Here is a 16,975-nt window from a genome sequence, read left to right as displayed (position 1 = left end):
GGATTTCTAATAGGGGGAGAGAGTAAAGGGGATTTCTAATAGGGGGGGAGAGTAAAGGGGATTTCTAATAGGGGGGGAGAGTAAAGGGGATGTCTAATAGGGAGAGAGTAAAGGGGATTTCTAATAGGGAGAGAAAAGTAAAGGGGATTTCTAATAGGGAGAGAGAGTAAAGGGGATTTCTAATAGGGGGAGAGAGTAAAGGGGATTTCTAATAGGGGGGAGAGTAAAGGGGATTTCTAATAGGGGGGGAGAGTAAAGGGGATGTCTAATAGGGAGAGAGTAAAGGGGATTTCTAATAGGGGGAGAGAGTAAAGGGGATTTCTAATAGGGGGAGAGAGTAAAGGGGATTTCTAATAGGGGGAGAGAGTAAAGGGGATTTCTTATAGGGGGAGAGAGTAAAGGGGATTTCTTATGGGAGAGAGAGTAAAGGGGATTTCTAATAGGGAGAGAGAGTAAAGGGGATTTCTAATAGGGAGAGAGAGTAAAGGGGATTTCTAATAGGGAGAGAGAGTAAAGGGGATTTCTAATAGGGAGAGAGAGTAAAGGGGATTTCTAATAGGGAGAGAGAGTAAAGGGGATTTCTATAGGGGAGAGAGTAAAGGGGATTTCTAATAGGGGGAGAGAGTAAAGGGGATTTCTCTAATAGGGGGAGAGAGTAAAGGGGATTTCTATAGGGGAGAGAGTAAAGGGGATTTCTAATAGGGGGAGAGAGTAAAGGGGATTTCTTATAGGGGGAGAGAGTAAAGGGGATTTCTTATAGGGGGAGAGAGTAAAGGGGATTTCTTATAGGGGGAGAGAGTAAAGGGGATTTCTAATAGGGGGGAGAGAGTAAAGGGGATTTCTAATAGGGGGAAAGAGTAAAGGGGGTTTCTAATAGGGGGAGAGAGTAAAGGGGGTTTCTAATAGGGGGAGAGAGTAAAGGGGATTTCAAATAGGGGGAGAGAGTAAAGGGGATTTCTAATAGGGGGAGAGTAAAGGGGATTTCTAATAGGGGGAGAGAGTAAAGGGGATTTCTAATAGGGGGAGAGAGTAAAGGGGATTTCTAATAGGGGGGAGAGAGTAAAGGGGATTTCTAATAGGGGGAGAGAGTAAAGGGGATTTCAAATAGGGGGAGAGAGTAAAGGGGATTTCTAATAGGGGGGAAGAGAGTAAAGGAGATTTCTAATAGGGGGAGAGAGTAAAGGGGATTTCTAATAGGGGGAGAGAGTAAAGGAGATTTCTAATAGGGGGAGAGAGGTAAAGGGGATTTCTAATAGGGGGGAGAGAGTAAAGGGGATTTCTAATAGGGGGAGAGTAAAGGGGGATTTCTAATAGGGGGAGAGAGTAAAGGGATTTCTAATAGGGGGAGAGAGTAAAGGGGATTTCTAATAGGGGGAGAGTAAAGGGGATTTCTAATAGGGGGGAGAGAGTAAAGGAGATTTCTAATAGGGGGAGAGAGTAAAGGAGATTTCTAATAGGGGGAGAGAGTAAAGGGGATTTCTAATAGGGGGAGAGAGTAAAGGGGATTTCTAATAGGGGGAGAGTAAAGGGGATTTCTAATAGGGGAGAGTAAAGGGGATTTCTAATAGGGGGAGAGTAAAGGGGATTTCTAATAGGGGGAGAGTAAAGGGGATTTCTAATAGGGGGAGAGTAAAGGAGATTTCTAATAGGGGGAGAGAGTAAAGGAGATTTCTAATAGGGGGGAGAGAGTAAAGGGGAATTTCTAATAGGGGGAGAGTAAAGGGGATTTCTAATAGGGGGAGAGTAAAGGGGATTTCTAATAGGGGGAGAGAGTAAAGGGGGTTTCTAATAGGGGGGGAGAGTAAAGGGGATTTCTAATAGGGGGAGTAAAGGGGATTTCTTATAGGGGGAGAGCAAAGGGGATTTCTAATAGGGGGGAGCAGAGGGTTTGGTCTCACCACTTGCAGCCTTTCAGGAAGTTTTCGCGTATCCCCGCGTACTCGTGCCAGGCTCCCGCCAGCGCCCGCGGGGACTGCGAGAAGTCGTAAGGCGAACTGTGAATGGAGAGAATGTAACATGAAGGCCATATAATAATATGGGGTCTGCCCTCCCGTGCGAGAGCGCTCTGCCGTCTAACCGCTTCCCTGGAGAGGGCCACACACTAGGACCTGGAACCTCTAGGACCGAAACAAAATGGCGACAGAGCCCAAACACTGAGTTTATCAACTGCTTTTCTACGGCCCCATATGGAGAAATAAACCCAGCCGCCCGTACCTATAGGGCTCGTCTGCCCCCTCCGTCATCGTTTCATCCGCCGCGGCCTCCATCACCTCCTCCGTGTCCCCCAAACAGACCTACACACACGGGGACGCCGTTATCCGGGTGGGGGGCCTCCGCTGCCGGACCCTGAAAACACGGGCCCTTCTCTGCTTCTCGACCCCTCCTGTCCCCCGCTCTCGTCAGCCTCCCCTTTCCTACCCTCAACCTCCATCTCGGGCCCTATTAATGCCAGCATCTTCCTCCTCCCAAACCCTATAACCACTGGTTCCTTCCCTAATCTCTCCTTCTGCCCCCTTCCCGTCCCTACTAATGGGCCATATTAATGCCAGCATCTTCCTCCTCCCAAACCCTATAACCACTGGTTCCTTCCCTAATCTCTCCCTCTGCCCCCTTCCCGTCCCTACTAATGGCCATATTAATGCCAGCATCTTCCTCCTCCCAAACCCTATAACCACTGGTTCCTTCCCTAATCTCTCCTTCTGCCCCCTTCCCATCACTACTAATGGCCCTATTAATGCCAGCATCTTTCTCATCCCAAACCCTATAACCACGGGTTCCTTCCCTAATCTCTCCTTCTGCCCCCTTTCCGTCCCTACTAATGGCCATATTAATGCCAGCATCTTTCTCATCCCAAACCCTATAACCACTGGTTCCTTCCCTAATCTCTCCTTCTGCCCCCTTTCCATCCCTACTAATGGCCATATTAATGCCAGCATCTTTCTCATCCCAAACCCTATAACCACTGGTTCCTTCCATAATCTCTCCCTCTGCCCCTTTCCCGTCCCTATTAACACCCCCCTCCTCCTGTGATCCTATCTCAGGCCCCTTTCCGTTACCCACCATGCAAACGCTAGGTCCTTCCTCTCCCTCTATGCCCTGCCTTTCCCTATGAATGGCCATATTAACACACCCCTGGTCCCATAATCCTTTGTCACTCTCTGCCCTACAAACACTACTCCCTTCCCCTCTCTCTCCCTCTTCTGATCCATTATCCACCCTATAACCTCCCTTCTCCTGCTCCACATCCCGTCTGCCATCCCGTGTCACACAAGTCTCCTCCGCTACTTCCATCCTAGAAAACCCGTTCAACACCCCACAAACTTCCCATCGGTTTTTAAAGCTGTATATAGGGGACGCGGTATGGCTTTTTAGACAGGTTCCTAGACCTTAATTACAGTCAAACGTCACGGCACCTGTTAAAACGACAAAAATACAAGGAACGAGTCCTTGAATAAAACAGGATAATGTCACAAACAATAATACGATTTCAAAACGGCTATTAATAAAATGAAAATAACCGCAATAATAATGACAAAACTGATAATCAAATAAAAATGCGCATTAGAAATTGTACATCATTATTCAAATAAATATAACTGATACAAACATTATGTCAATAAAAATGTTTAAGATTATATTAATAATTAGGATAAAATTATAACAACACGATTGCAACGATAAAAATATATGTAAACATTAATTGAAGAAAATTAACGGTTATTAACATGATCACACTGCTGTAACAATACTTACACAAATATAGATTAGATATCAATATAATGATAATGATGGCATTAATCTCAATAATGTTTGTTATAACATCAGAAGAAACTGAATTATTAATTTATTAACCATAGTATTTATTTATACAATGTTTTACCAGCGTTTTCAAGTATGCCCTGGGCATAGTTAAAGTAATACATATGTATTAGTAATACAAGTGAAAAAAAAAAAAATTCATAATGCTAATAGATTCTATATGTAAATCAATACAATATAAATTAAGTCAAAACATTAAAAAAAAAGTAAACACACAATGATCAAAGCCGACAATAACAAAAACTAAACAATTAAAAAGGTTATCAACAGTGATGACAGAGCAATAAACAATACTATTCTATATTGCAGATCTATTTTAATTCTGTTGATTATCAATCTATTGTATTACACTTTATATTCATTGGCTATCTATTTGAATGCAATATTAATTATCTATTTGAATGCGATAATTAAATATTGGGGAAGGGGAATGTATATTATCTTCAATGCTATATTACATATTTTTTAACTATAGTAATATCTACGTTAATGCAACATTATCTATTTGCATGCTATACATATTTGAATGCTATATTAAATATGTTATAAACTATATTAAGATCTACGTTAATGCTACATTATCTATTTGAATGCTTTATTAAAATATTTATAACTATATTAAGATCTACGTTAATGCAACATTATCTATTTGCATGCTATATCAATCAGATATCTGAATGCTACATTACCAATTTGAATGCTATTTTAACTATATTAATCTTTGTTAATGCTTCATTATCTATTTGCATGCTGCATTACCCATTTGAATGCTGTATACTTGGACATCTGTACCCCCATATGCTGATTAGCAACCTATTGCATGACACAGTATGTGTGATTACACAGAATAAATAGATAACATGGATAAGAAGCCACAGAAATGATGTGAGCTGGCTGAGGAATAATGATTACCCATTAATGAGACAGTCATTAATACGCAGCACTTATTAGTATCACACACGTGGAGCTCCCTGAGGCTGGTGTTTCCACTTCCGCATCCAGGAGGCAGACTGACCACACGCTGCCTGGGAGAGAGCACGTGCAGGGAACAGCGAGGGCATGCGGCCAATCACAAGAGGCCTACGCAGCCAAGGAACGTGGTAGGAAGCCAAGGCTGGAGACGATGGACCAATGGGAAAATGCAAGAGGGGCGGGAGTAAAGACGTTAGGGAGGCGGGAAACACAGCAGCCAATGAAAAGCAAGGAACGCAGGGAGGCAAGGTGGTGGAAGGTGGAAAGGGCGGGACTTGATTATTCAAACCATAGAGATACCTGGGCAGTGAGGCTAGAAGGTCGATGCGATGCGGAAGCCATGTTTGCGTTGGGCAATTCTTTTCGCTGGTTGGGAAGCGCGGCAGGCAGCCATTTTAGCTTTGGGCAAAAAGCAACGTCCCTTTCTTGCCAGGGTTACAGGTGGCCATTATAGTTTTGGGCAAAAAAGCTATGGGCAACATCCCTTTCTTGCCTGGGTTACAGGCAGACATTTTAGTTTTGGGCAAAAAGCTATGGGCAACTTCCCTTTCTTGTCAAGGTTATGGGCGGCCATTTTTGTTATGACTTCAAATTTGTATAGTTTATAATGGTTTAAAAATGTAAAGAAGCTAAATATTAAAGCTCAGTGACACATTACAGAGCAATAAAATGTACTCTAAAAGTATGTAAACATCAGTTTATTACCATGTTTCCCTTAAAAACATCTATTCCCAGTCAAAAGCATTACATTCAAGTATCTTTATTGAAGAAGTTTAATAATTGCACTTTTATTGAGAAATTCTTGAGAGAAAATCCCCAAATATAAGCATGTTTTCCCTGTGACTTGCAGGAAAGATGGCCGCCCTCAATGACCATTCGCGGTTTAGCAGCAGCGTTATTGAATAACATGTTCCCACCTCGTAACCACTCAACGAGGGCCAGAGCCTGTCGGGGGGGGGGGGGGGGGAGGGACAGACTCATAGCTCCCTTCTGTCTGTGTCACTGTGTCACCCTGCGGGGGGAGGGACAGACTCATAGCTCCCTTCTGTCTGTGTCACTGTGTCACCCTGCGGGGGGAGGGACAGACTCATAGCTCCCTTCTGTCTGTGTCACTGTGTCACCCTGCGGGGGGAGGGACAGACTCATAGCTCCCTTCTGTCTGTGTCACTGTGTCACCCTGCGGGGGGAGGGACAGTCTCATAGCTCCCTTCTGTTTGTGTCACCCTGCGGGGGGAGGGACAGGCTCATAGCTCCCTTCTGTCTGTGTCACTCTGCGGGGGGAGGGACAGACTCATAGCTCCCTTCTGTCTGTGTCACTGTGTCACCCTGCGGGGGGAGGGACAGACTCATAGCTCCCTTCTGTCTGTGTCACTGTGTCACACTGCGGGGGGAGGGACAGACTCATAGCTCCCTTCTGTCTGTGTCACTGTGTCACCCTGCGGGGGGAGGGACAGACTCATAGCTCCCTTCTGTCTGTGTCACTGTGTCACCCTGCGGGGGGAGGGACAGACTCATAGCTCCCTTCTGTCTGTGTCACTGTGTCACCCTGCGGGGGGAGGGACAGACTCATAGCTCCCTTCTGTCTGTGTCACTGTGTCACCCTGCGGGGGGAGGGACAGACTCATAGCGCCCTTCTGTCTGTCACCGCTGCCCAACAATCTTATAATCTAACTATTTGTAACAGAGGGACCTTTAGTGACGAGAAGCTGGCACTGGCATCACCCACTACAAAAACTGTGGTTCTGAATCTAAACTCCTCCTCAGGGAGAAGAAAGATTGAGGGCAGTCTGGGGTGCCAATGTCGTAGTCCCGTGTGGCTTACAGTCTGATCAGACCCAGGAAGGTAGCGTGGCCTCTGGCGTCCAGGCTGACGTTGAATCGTGGTATTACAAGGCTGATGGTGTCCCCTTTCCTCAGCCTGAAGACTCCTGGGGGTGGATGGGAAAATGTCGGGGTTAGCAATGGATTGTGGGCATTGGAGTTAGTCGCAAAGGCTTCTGGGTAATGCTTTCGTGTGTATAGACTTACCATGAGTTGCAAAGGATTCTGGGCTAAAGTCTACAGCTAGAGCCTGGGTTGTAAAGCATCCTGGGTTATGCCATATGGCCTTAGTGTGAGATGCAAAGGCTTTGGGGTAATACTACAATGAATGGTTAGAGTCTTAGCGTGAGTTGCAAAGGATTATGGGCAATACCACAGGGTCTGGGTAATGCTGCAATGTCTATAGACAGCATGAGTTGCAAATGATTCTGGGTAAAGTGTATAGATACAGCATGGGTTGCATAGCATTCTAGGTAATGCCACAGGGTCTGGCCTATGGTACAATGTCTCTATAGATAGGGTAGGAGTTGCAAAGCACTCTGGGTAATGTTGTAGTGTCTATAGACTTTGCATGAGTAGCAAAGGATTCTGGGTAAAGTCTATAGATAGAGCATGGGTTGCACAGCATTCTGGGTAATGCCACAGGGTCTGGGCAATTACTACAGTGTCTGTAGATAGGGCATGAGTTGTAAAGGATTCTGGATAAAACCACAGCATCTAAAGACTTAGAGTTGTAAAGGTTTCTGGGTAATGTTGTAGTGTCTATAGACTTAGCATAAGTAGCAAAGGATTCTGGACAATGCCACAGTTTCTCTAGCCTTGGAGTGAGTTGCAAAGGATTCTGGCTAAAGTTAACAGATATATCATGGGTGGCAAAGCACTCTGGGTGACGCTGTGTTTGCGCAAGCCGCAAAGGATTCTGGGTAATGCCACAGAGTTAATGGACTTGGCGTGAGTAGCAGAGGATTGTGGGAGCCTCACCGGCGCTGTAGCAGGTGTTATACGCCAGACTCTCTGTGCGCGGCATGCTCTTCACACACCGGAAGAGCAGCTCCCCATCCCCCGCGTCACCTCCTGCACCGCGTGTCACCACGTGTCCCATGGTGAATGTGGTATCTTCGTACAGGACCTGGGGTGGGGACAGGAGAGATTGCCCCATTCAGTGAGAGATAGCTGTGCATCTTATAGAGAGAGGAGCAGAGTGAGAGATAGCTGTGCATCTTATAGAGAGAGGAGCAGAGTGAGAGATAGCTGTGGATCTTATAGAGAGAGGAGCAGAGTGAGAGATAGCTGTGGATCTTATATAGAGAGAGAGAGGTGCAAAGTGATTGATAGCTGTGCATGTTATAGAGAGAGAGGAGCAGAGGGAGAGATAGCTGTGCATCTTATAGAGAGAGAGGAGCAGAGTGAGAGATAGCTGTGGATCTTATATATAGAGAGAGAGAGGTGCAAAGTGATTGATAGCTGTGCATCTTATAGAGAGAGAGGAACAGAGTGAGAGGTAGCTGTGTACCTGGCTATATATAGAATATATCCCAGAATCCTTTACTCTCACACTCGCCCCTCGGACCTCGAGAGAGTCACCCACCTGGAGAGACACCTTCCACGAGACTTCAGTGGCATCCCGAGACTCTGAGGGAGGGCGAGATGGGAGGGTGTGAGGGAGGGGCGAGACGGCGAGAGGGAGGGTGTCCTGATAATGTCATGAGACATTATATGCTTTAATCCATCTGGTGCTTCAAGGGTTAATGTGATTTGGAGTTTTATTTAAAAATAACAAAATATTGGGTTTATGACAGGGCCAGACTTGTCACGGGATTGGTGCTGAATTTCCAAAGGGAACCTTAATTGGAGTTGGGTGTTAAAAGTACAAAGGAACAGGTTATGGCCTGTTAACCTCTTGGCCAGACCTAGTGTTACAACTGGTCAGCGATGCCGACTTATGCAATGTTGATATTTGCATTCGTTTCGGGGAGAAGAACGCAATGGGACCAAATGTGGGAGGCCGGACGGGTACTGGGGGACAGATATTCAGTTGTCGCTCAGGTTTAAAGGTAAAACGGCCAGGCGTAGTCTCGTTGCGTTTGCCATGAGCGCCTGAATGTGTTGATGGGACTCACGTGTGCAAGTATTAGTTAAGGAAAGTTATGAGTGCGTGCCTACTGAGGCAAAGGTTAAACGCCGGTTTCTAAAGTTTATTTTTCTCTACCCAGTCATAAAGCTATCAATCTCACAGTCGATTTGCGACAGGGGGCGGGCGTATGTTGTTTCCATGGGGAAAAATAATATTGAAGTCTTAGCACTGTATTAGGAATTTCAGATTTCAACAGCGGTGTGTTTGGACCAAACACGTGAGATCTCATCTTTCTGCTCCAGTGACCTCTCTGGGGAAAACCTACTGTATGGCATATGGTAATGTATAGGGGTTTCTGTCTATGTTTTATCCTTTTATTTTGAGAAACTGTTCTGCATCTATTGTAATTGTATTTTCTTGTCATCCTTTTTCTGTAACCTGAGCACTGTATTTTTATATATATATTAAAATATTTAATAAGTGATGTTTTGGGTTGTGAATGAACTGTTGCACGCTCTGGAGAGAGTATTAACATTTTCTGACACATTTTGCTACAACATCGTTTTTGTGTGTTAAGTGCATATTTTTTCTATTATTGATCTGAGGGGCCTGAGACCCTGGCAGATATTAAATTTCCATCTTTTATGTGCATAACTATCTCGGGTGGTGGAGGTATATAGATATGATTGCAATTAAGTAAGGGGTTAATTTTAACTCATTGGAGGTACCTTCACGGAGGAGAAAGGCGAGTTGGCTAGAGTAGCCGTGTGTATTAACCCTTGTTGCATATCTAAGTTACGTGATCACTTGTGCGCTGTTTTTGACAGGTGGTATTTAGGACGGATATATGGGAAATTTTGGCCATTTGGGGGCGTAACAAGTGCAAGTTGTCTCACCATCTGACGAGAGAGACTCAGGTATCACGTGAAGAAAGGAGCGCTTTCCTGAGACAGGCGAGACATCAAAATATACAATGAGAATGACACACATAGAAGGGAGCTATGTGCCTGTCCCTCCCCCCGCAGGGTGACACAGTGACACAGACAGAAGGGAGCTATGAGCCTGTCCCTCCCCCCGCAGGGTGACACAGTGACACAGACAAAAGGGAGCTATGAGTCTGTCCCTCCCCCCGCAGGGTGACACAGTGACAGATAGAAGGGAGCTATGAGTCTGTCCCTCCCCCCGCAGGGTGACACAGTGACACAGACAGAAGGGAGCTATGAGCCTGTCCCTCCCCCCGCAGGGTGGCACAGTGGCACAGACAGAAGGGAGCTATGAGCCTGTCCCTCCCCCCGCAGGGTGACAGTGACACAGACAGACGGGAGCTATGAGCCTGTCCCTCCCCCCGCAGGGTGACACAGTGACACAGACAGAAGGGAGCTATGAGTCTGTCCCTCCCCCCGCAGGGTGACACAGACAGAAGGGAGCTATGAGTCTGTCCCTCCCCCCGCAGGGTGACACTGTGACACAGACAGAAGGGAGCTATGAGTCTGTCCCTCCCCCCGCAGGGTGACACAGTGAAATAGACAGAAGGGAGCTATGAGTCTGTCCCTCCCCCCGCAGGGTGACACTGTGACACAGACAGAAGGGAGCTATGAGTCTGTCCCTCCCCCGCAGGGTGACACAGTGACGCAGTGACACAGAAGGGAGCTATGAGTCTGTCCCTCCCCCTCCAGGGTGACATAGTGACACAGACAGAAGGGAGCTATGAGTCTGTCCCTCCCCCTGCAGGGTGACACAGTGACACAGACAGAAGGGAGCTATGAGACTGTCCCTCCCACGCAGGGTGACACAGACAGAAGGGAGCTATGTGTCTGTCCCTCCCCCGCAGGGTGACACAGTGACACAGACAAAAGGGAGCTATGAGTTTGTCCCTCCCCCCGCAGGGTGACATAGTGACACAGACAGAAGGGAGCTATTTGTCTGTCCCTCCCCCCGCAGGGTGACACAGTGACACAGACAGAAGGGAGCTATGAGCCTGTCCCTCCCCCGCAGGGTGACCCGGTGACACCCCTCTCACCCTTGTGTTTTTGGTTCCTCCCTGCCTCAAGGTCCCTCCTCTCTCTGGGCCACAGGGTTAAGACGTCCTCCCCCGCACTGCGATACTTCTTCACCTATAGGGTGGGTATATAGTATATAGTGAGAGCCCTCGGCCCTGTAACCCCTTCCCTGACCGGTGTAACCCCCGTCTCACAGCAGGACAGGGGAGGGTAACACATTATCCTCTGGCTCCTTCCTTCTGGGGTCGCTGCTGTTGCCGGTATCTCTCCCATTAGCACCATCTGTAGGATCTGCCTTATAGTGAGAGCGCTCAGCCCTGTAACCCCTTCCCTGGCCGGTGTAACCCCCATCTCACAGCAGGACACGGGAGGGTAACACATTATCCTCTAGCTCCTTCCTTCTGGGGTCGCTGCTGTTGCCGGTATCTCCCCCATTAGCACCATCTGTAGGATCTGCCTTATAGTGAGAGCGCTCAGCCCTGTAACCCCTTCCCTGGCCGGTGTAACCCCCGTCTTGTAGTATAGGACGTTTAATAAGGTTTCAATTTCAGGCCTAAAATCCCCACAGAATATACAGCGCACGTCATTTGGTCACTTTGCTCCTACGTGGGACTGACCCTTTATCCCATTAAACACGCCCCTGTCATTAGGTCACTTTGCTCCTACGTGGGACTGACCCTTTATCCCATTAAACACGCCCCTGTCATTAGGTCACTTTGCCCCTACGTGGGACTGACCCTTTAACCCATTAAACACGCCCCTGTCATTAGGTCACTTTGCCCCTACGTGGGTCTGACCCTTTAACCCATTAAACCCTGTCCCTGTCATTAGGTCACTTTGCCCCTACGTGGGACTGACCCTTTAACCCATTAAACACGTCCCTGTCATTGGATCACTTTGCCCCTACGTGGGACTGACCCTTTAACCCATTAAACACGTCCCGGTCATTAGGTCACTTTGCCCCTACGTGGGACTGACCCTTTAACCCATTAAACACGTCCCTGCCATTAGGTCACTCACCTCCAGCCTAGGTTCGTCCTTCCTCTGCTGCATGAGAGAGAGCTCCCTCTGCAGGTTGCCCAGGTGGATGGATTGACCCAGCAGAGCAATAAGGCACCCGATGACCCCCAGCCAGGCCCCCGTACCACCCCACAGCCCCTGTGCCAGGTGCCAGGACCCGCTGGCTGGCATCGCGTGGGGCGTTGTGCGTCCGGCTTCTGCTTTTTTCACATCAGGAAAGAGAAAGAGGAAAAAAAGTAATGGAAGGGGCGTGACAGAGACGAGATTAAGGGATTATTGCACCATAATCTAAGTGACAAAGGGAGGGAGAGGTAGATGGGACAGAGAGAGAGGGGACAGAGAGAGGGAGGAGAGAGAGGGGGAGATGGGACAGAGAGAGGGAGGAGAGAGGGGGGAGAGAGAGAGGGAGCGTGAGAGAGACGAGATTAAGGGATTATTGCACCATAATCTAAGTGAGAAAGGGAGGGAGAGAGAGATGGGACAGAGAGAGAGAGGGGGGGGGAGGAAGAAGGAGGGGGAGAGAGGCGGGGGGGAGAGAGGACAGAGAGAGGTAGGAGAGAGAGAGGGGGGAGGAGAGAGAGGGAGGGAGACAGAGACTAGATTAAGGGATTATTGCACCAAAATCTAACTGAGAAAGGGAGGGAGAGAGAGAGGGGGAGATGGGACAGAGAGAGGGAGGAGAGGGAGAGGGGAGAGGGGAGAAGATGGGACAGAGAGATGGAGGAGAGTGAGAGGGGAGAGGGAGGGAGCGTGACAGGGACGAGATTACGGGATTACTGCACCATAATCTAAGTGAGAAAGGGAGAGGGGGAGATGGGACAGAGAGAGGGAGGGGAGTGAGATGGGACAGAGAGAGGGAGCATGAGAGAGAGGGGACAGAGAGAGGGAGCATGAGAGAGAGGGGAGAGAGAGAGGGAGCATGAGAGAGAGGGGACAGAGAGAGGGAGCATGAGAGAGAGGGGGGAGAGAGAGAGGGGACAGAGAGAGGGAGCATGAGAGAGAGGAGAGAGAGAGAGGGAGCATGAGAGAGAGGGGACAGAGAGAGGGAGCATGAGAGAGAGGGGAGAGAGAGAGGGAGCATGAGAGAGAGGGGACAGAGAGAGGGAGCATGAGAGAGAGGGGAGAGAGAGAGGGAGCATGGATAGATGAGATTAAGGGATTACTGCACCATAATCTAAGTGAGAAAGGGAGGGAGAGAATAAGGGTTTACCATGGTATAATCTGGAAGAGGAGGGAGAGCGAAAGAGAGAGGGGAGTGAGGGAGGGAGAGTGGAGAAAGAGAGTGGGGGGGAGAGAAAGGGGGAGAGGGAGGGAGAGCAGAGAAAGAGAGGGGGGAGGAGAGTGGGGAGAGAGGGAAAGAAAGAGAGACAGTAAGGGAAACAGAGAGAGAGAGAGAGGGGGGGGGGAGAGAGTGAGGGAAAGAGAGAGAGTGAGGGAATGGGAGGCGGAGATAGAGAGGGATAGAGAGAGAGAGGGGAGGAAGAGAGTGAGGGATAGAGAGAGAGGGGAAGTGCATGGGGAAAGGAGGGAGAAAGAGAGAGCGAGTCAGGGAGAGAGAGAAAATGAAAGCGAGATAATGTAAAATACATATAGAGATATATAATAAGGGGTTAATATGGTATAATCTCTAAATGGAGAGAGGGGGAGTGAAGGAGAGAGAGGGGGGAAGGGAGAGAGGGAAGAGAGAGCGAGTGAGGGAGAGAGAGTGAAAGAGTTAAAATGTGATATACAGTATATAGAGAGACACAAAATAAGCGAGGGAGAGAGAATGAGAGATTGAGAGAGAGGGGAGAGAGAGGGGGATAGAGAGAGAGGGAGGGAGAGGGATAGAGGGTTAGAGAGAGGGAGAGAGGGAGATTTATATAGAGAGAAAATAGGAGATTATTAGGTCATAGTCCAAAGATGGGGGGAGAGAGAGAGAAAGTGAAGAGGGAGGGATGGAAAGAGGGAGGGAGAGGGAGGAAGAAAGCAAGAGAGAGGGGAAGTGATAACGAGAGAGTGAGGAATGAAAATGAAAGTGTGAGAGAAGAGAGTTAGTTAAACATGTGCGGGAGGGAAGAGGGAGAGAGACATATGGGGGGAGAGGGATGGAGAGAAGAATGGAGGGGGAGGGAGAGAGACGTGGAGGGAGGGGGGGGAGAGATTGATGGAGGAAAAGAGGGCAAAAGAGGGAGATGGAGGGATGAGGAATAAGAAGGGGAGAGGAGGAATAAAAAATAGTTAAGGGAGGGGAGAGATGGATAGAGAGAAACAGAGAGAGGGGAGTGGAAGATAAAGGGAAAGAGAGAGGGGAGAGATGGATACAAAGAGAGAGAGAGGGGGAGAGATGGATAGAGAGAGAGAGAAAGAGAGAGAGGGAGAAAACAAGAGGAAGAGAGAGGGGGTTTGGAGGAGGAGCGATACGGTAGCTATTACGTATTCTATCCTAGACCCTCTACAATCTGGCTTCCACACTGCTCACTCCACTGAAACAGCCCTCACTAAAATAACTAATGACCTCCATGCTGCCAAAGGCCGAGTCCATAGACGGACAGGCCGTGCTGAGGCGTGCGGACGTTCCGCGCTGAGCCCCTGCATCCTCAATGAGAATGCCTTGAGAGGGGGCTCACGCGAGCGTCCGCAGGCGTGCTGACGAGTTGGAGGTTTCAGCCGAGCGCCAAGCTGTTTTTCAGCGCGCTGTCGGCTGAAAACCTCCAATCACAGCACAGCAGCGTCAACGTCACGGCGCCGTGACGTCGGCGCCGTGACATTGACGTTAGTGCGTCGCGGGCGATTGGCCCCCACCTCCCCCCGGCTCCCTTCGCGCACGCTGGCTCGCCTGCAAGCCCGTTCAATCGCGCTGACTGAAGCAGGCGAGCCTCAGCGTTAGCGCGCCTCCGCTCTCCCCACCCCTCTATGGCCCGGGCCAAAGACGGAAGTCAGTACACTCTGCTCATATTATTCGACCTCTCTGCAGCATTTGACACCGTGGACCACCCTCTTCTCCTTCACATTCTCCATACTCTTGGCATTCGTAACAAAGCTCTATCCTGGATCTCATCCTACCTCTCCCATCGTTCTTTCAGTGTCTCTTCTGCTAACACCTTCTCCTCTATCGATCTCTCTGTGGGGGTATCCCAGGGCTCTGTCCTGGAACCTCTTCTCTTTTCTCTGTACACACTCTCTCTAGGTGACCTACTGTAATAACATCTCTTGGGTTTAAATATCACCTCTATGCTGACGACACACAAATGTACTTTTCTACCCCTGACCTTACACCTGCTCTACAGACCAAAGTTTCTGAATGTCTCTCTGCGATATCATCCTGGATGGCCCTCTGCCGACTTAAACTCAACATGGCTAAAACAGAGCTCCTCATACTTCCTCCCAAACCTGGCCCTACTACCTCCTTCCACATTACTGTTGGAAGTTCAGTCATTCACCCAGTAGCCCAAGCACGCTGCCTAGGGGTCACACTCGACTCCTCTCTCACATTCGCCCCTCACATTCAAAATGTTTCTAAATCCTGTCGCTTTTTCCTCCGCAATATAACAAAGATACGCCCTTTCCTCTTTTGCTCGACTGCTAAAACTCTGACTCAGGCCCTCATTCTCTCCCGTCTTGATTACTGTAACCTGCTGTCCGGCCTTCCTGCCTCTCACCTGTCTCCCCTACAATCTATCCTAAACGCTGCTGCCAGAGTCACGCTACTCTTTCCTAGATCTGTCTCAGCATCTCCCCTGCTGAAATCCCTCTCCTGGCTTCCTATCAAATCCCATATCTCACACTCCATTCTTCTCCTCACTTTTAAAGCTTTACACTCTTCTGCCCCTCCTTACATCTGAAGCCCTAATTTCTCGTTATACACCATCCCGACTCTTGCGTTCTCCTCAAGGATGTCTTCTCTCTACCCCCTTTGTATCTAAAGCCCTCTCCCGCCTTAAACCTTTCTCACTGACTGCCCCACACCTCTGGAATTCCCTTCCCCTCAATACCCGACTAGCACCCTGGCACGATAGCTTATGACAGGCTGTAATTTACACCAAATAATATATATATAACTGGGTTGAACTGGTACGAGACTTAGATATGATAAAATATAATTTATTCCTTGATAAAGGTGAACACACAAGATATACAAATAACAGGCAAAATATAGACACTTATTTAAAGATTATGACAAGAAAGCCATCAGGATACAGGATGGGCCATTTCTTCCATATTTCAGTTGACATCACAGCAAGACAAGCAGATCATGAAGACACATGAAGGACATGAAGACCTCTGGCATGAAGACTATACATGAAAACATTTGAGTAAGGGGTGACTCTGGCTTATATACCATTAACCCTTCTCTTACACTCAAGATGCCGCGCTGTCTAGAAAAAATCCTTTTGAAGCTTTTTGAAGCAGATTTTTGACTTCCATTGTTAGTGTTAAGTATCACACTTAAAAAACAGTCAGTTCCTTGGTTCCTGGGCCCAGCATAAACAATTAGGCAATTAGCCTTTGATCACCGGGCTTTGTAAATCCTGGCAGGATGTTCTTCCTGCTTATTACCATAACTGATGGAGTCTGCAGTTTCCAGAACAGAACCAAAATTCCATATACACTGTAAATAACTTCATAACTTCAGTTCAGTAATACTTACTGGCATGCGAGACATATTAATACATTCCGTCACGTATGACGCTCCCAATGAAACTAAATATTACAGTGTAGTACTAAAATTAAGAGAGATAGTAATATCTGGCTCTTAGTATCTGTTAAACCTCAGGTGTCTGTATTCGTTAGTTGGGGCTTGGTCCCACGAATACACATATGTAACTCTTAGCATGTTCAGCCAAGGACATCTCATAATATTCTTATATTTAATAAGGTCACCCATTCTGATTTTCTCCTTGGGTAACCGCTGTCACGGTAGCTTATGACAGGCTGTAATTTACACCAAAAATATATATAAATATATATATACCTGGGTTTGAACTGGGACGAGACTTAGATATGATCAAATATAATGTATTTCTTGATACATTTCTTGGACATCTCATAATATTCTTATATTTAATAAGGTCACTCATTCTGATCTCTCCTTGGTAATCGCACCCCTGGCCCCCATCAATTCATCCTTTGAAGCAGGGACCCCTGGGTAGTGGACATTTGTCACCTGGTGTTAGATTTCACACCCAATGCCCCAGACCTCCTAAATCAGAGGTGTTTGTAAGGGTGAGTTATAACGCTCACAACCCACTCCAGCTTCCTGCAAACAGGTATTAACATAATGTGCACC

General features: G+C 47.7%; 1 protein-coding gene across 4 annotated transcripts; it reads right to left on the bottom strand.

The window, feature by feature from the left end:
* Positions 1 to 1,897: 1,897 nt before the first annotated feature.
* Positions 1,898 to 13,023, bottom strand: TNFSF13 (TNF superfamily member 13). 4 transcript variants are annotated; one of them, XM_075577702.1, is made up of 9 exons: positions 11,707 to 13,023; positions 10,707 to 10,800; positions 9,583 to 9,630; positions 8,201 to 8,244; positions 7,594 to 7,741; positions 6,614 to 6,719; positions 4,732 to 4,933; positions 2,215 to 3,413; positions 1,898 to 1,994 (listed from the first exon to the last, which is right to left on the bottom strand). In XM_075577702.1, the coding sequence occupies exons 1-7, from the start codon at positions 11,875 to 11,877 to the stop codon at positions 4,900 to 4,902; spliced, it is 645 nt and encodes a 214-aa protein (XP_075433817.1). In that variant the 5' UTR covers positions 11,878 to 13,023; the 3' UTR covers positions 1,898 to 1,994; positions 2,215 to 3,413; positions 4,732 to 4,899. The 4 variants fall into 4 exon arrangements, with proteins under 4 accessions (XP_075433817.1, XP_075433814.1, XP_075433816.1 ...); XM_075577699.1 differs by having other exon boundaries at positions 8,126 to 8,244; positions 11,707 to 13,013; XM_075577701.1 differs by lacking the exon at positions 9,583 to 9,630 and having other exon boundaries at positions 8,126 to 8,244; positions 11,707 to 13,018.
* Positions 13,024 to 16,975: the final 3,952 nt, after the last annotated feature.

Source organism: Ascaphus truei, chromosome 20 (assembly GCF_040206685.1).
Source record: "Ascaphus truei isolate aAscTru1 chromosome 20, aAscTru1.hap1, whole genome shotgun sequence".
Taxonomy (NCBI): Eukaryota; Metazoa; Chordata; class Amphibia; order Anura; family Ascaphidae; genus Ascaphus; species Ascaphus truei.
Note: the sequence above shows the minus strand (reverse complement) of the source record. Positions and strands in the feature narration are given on the sequence as shown.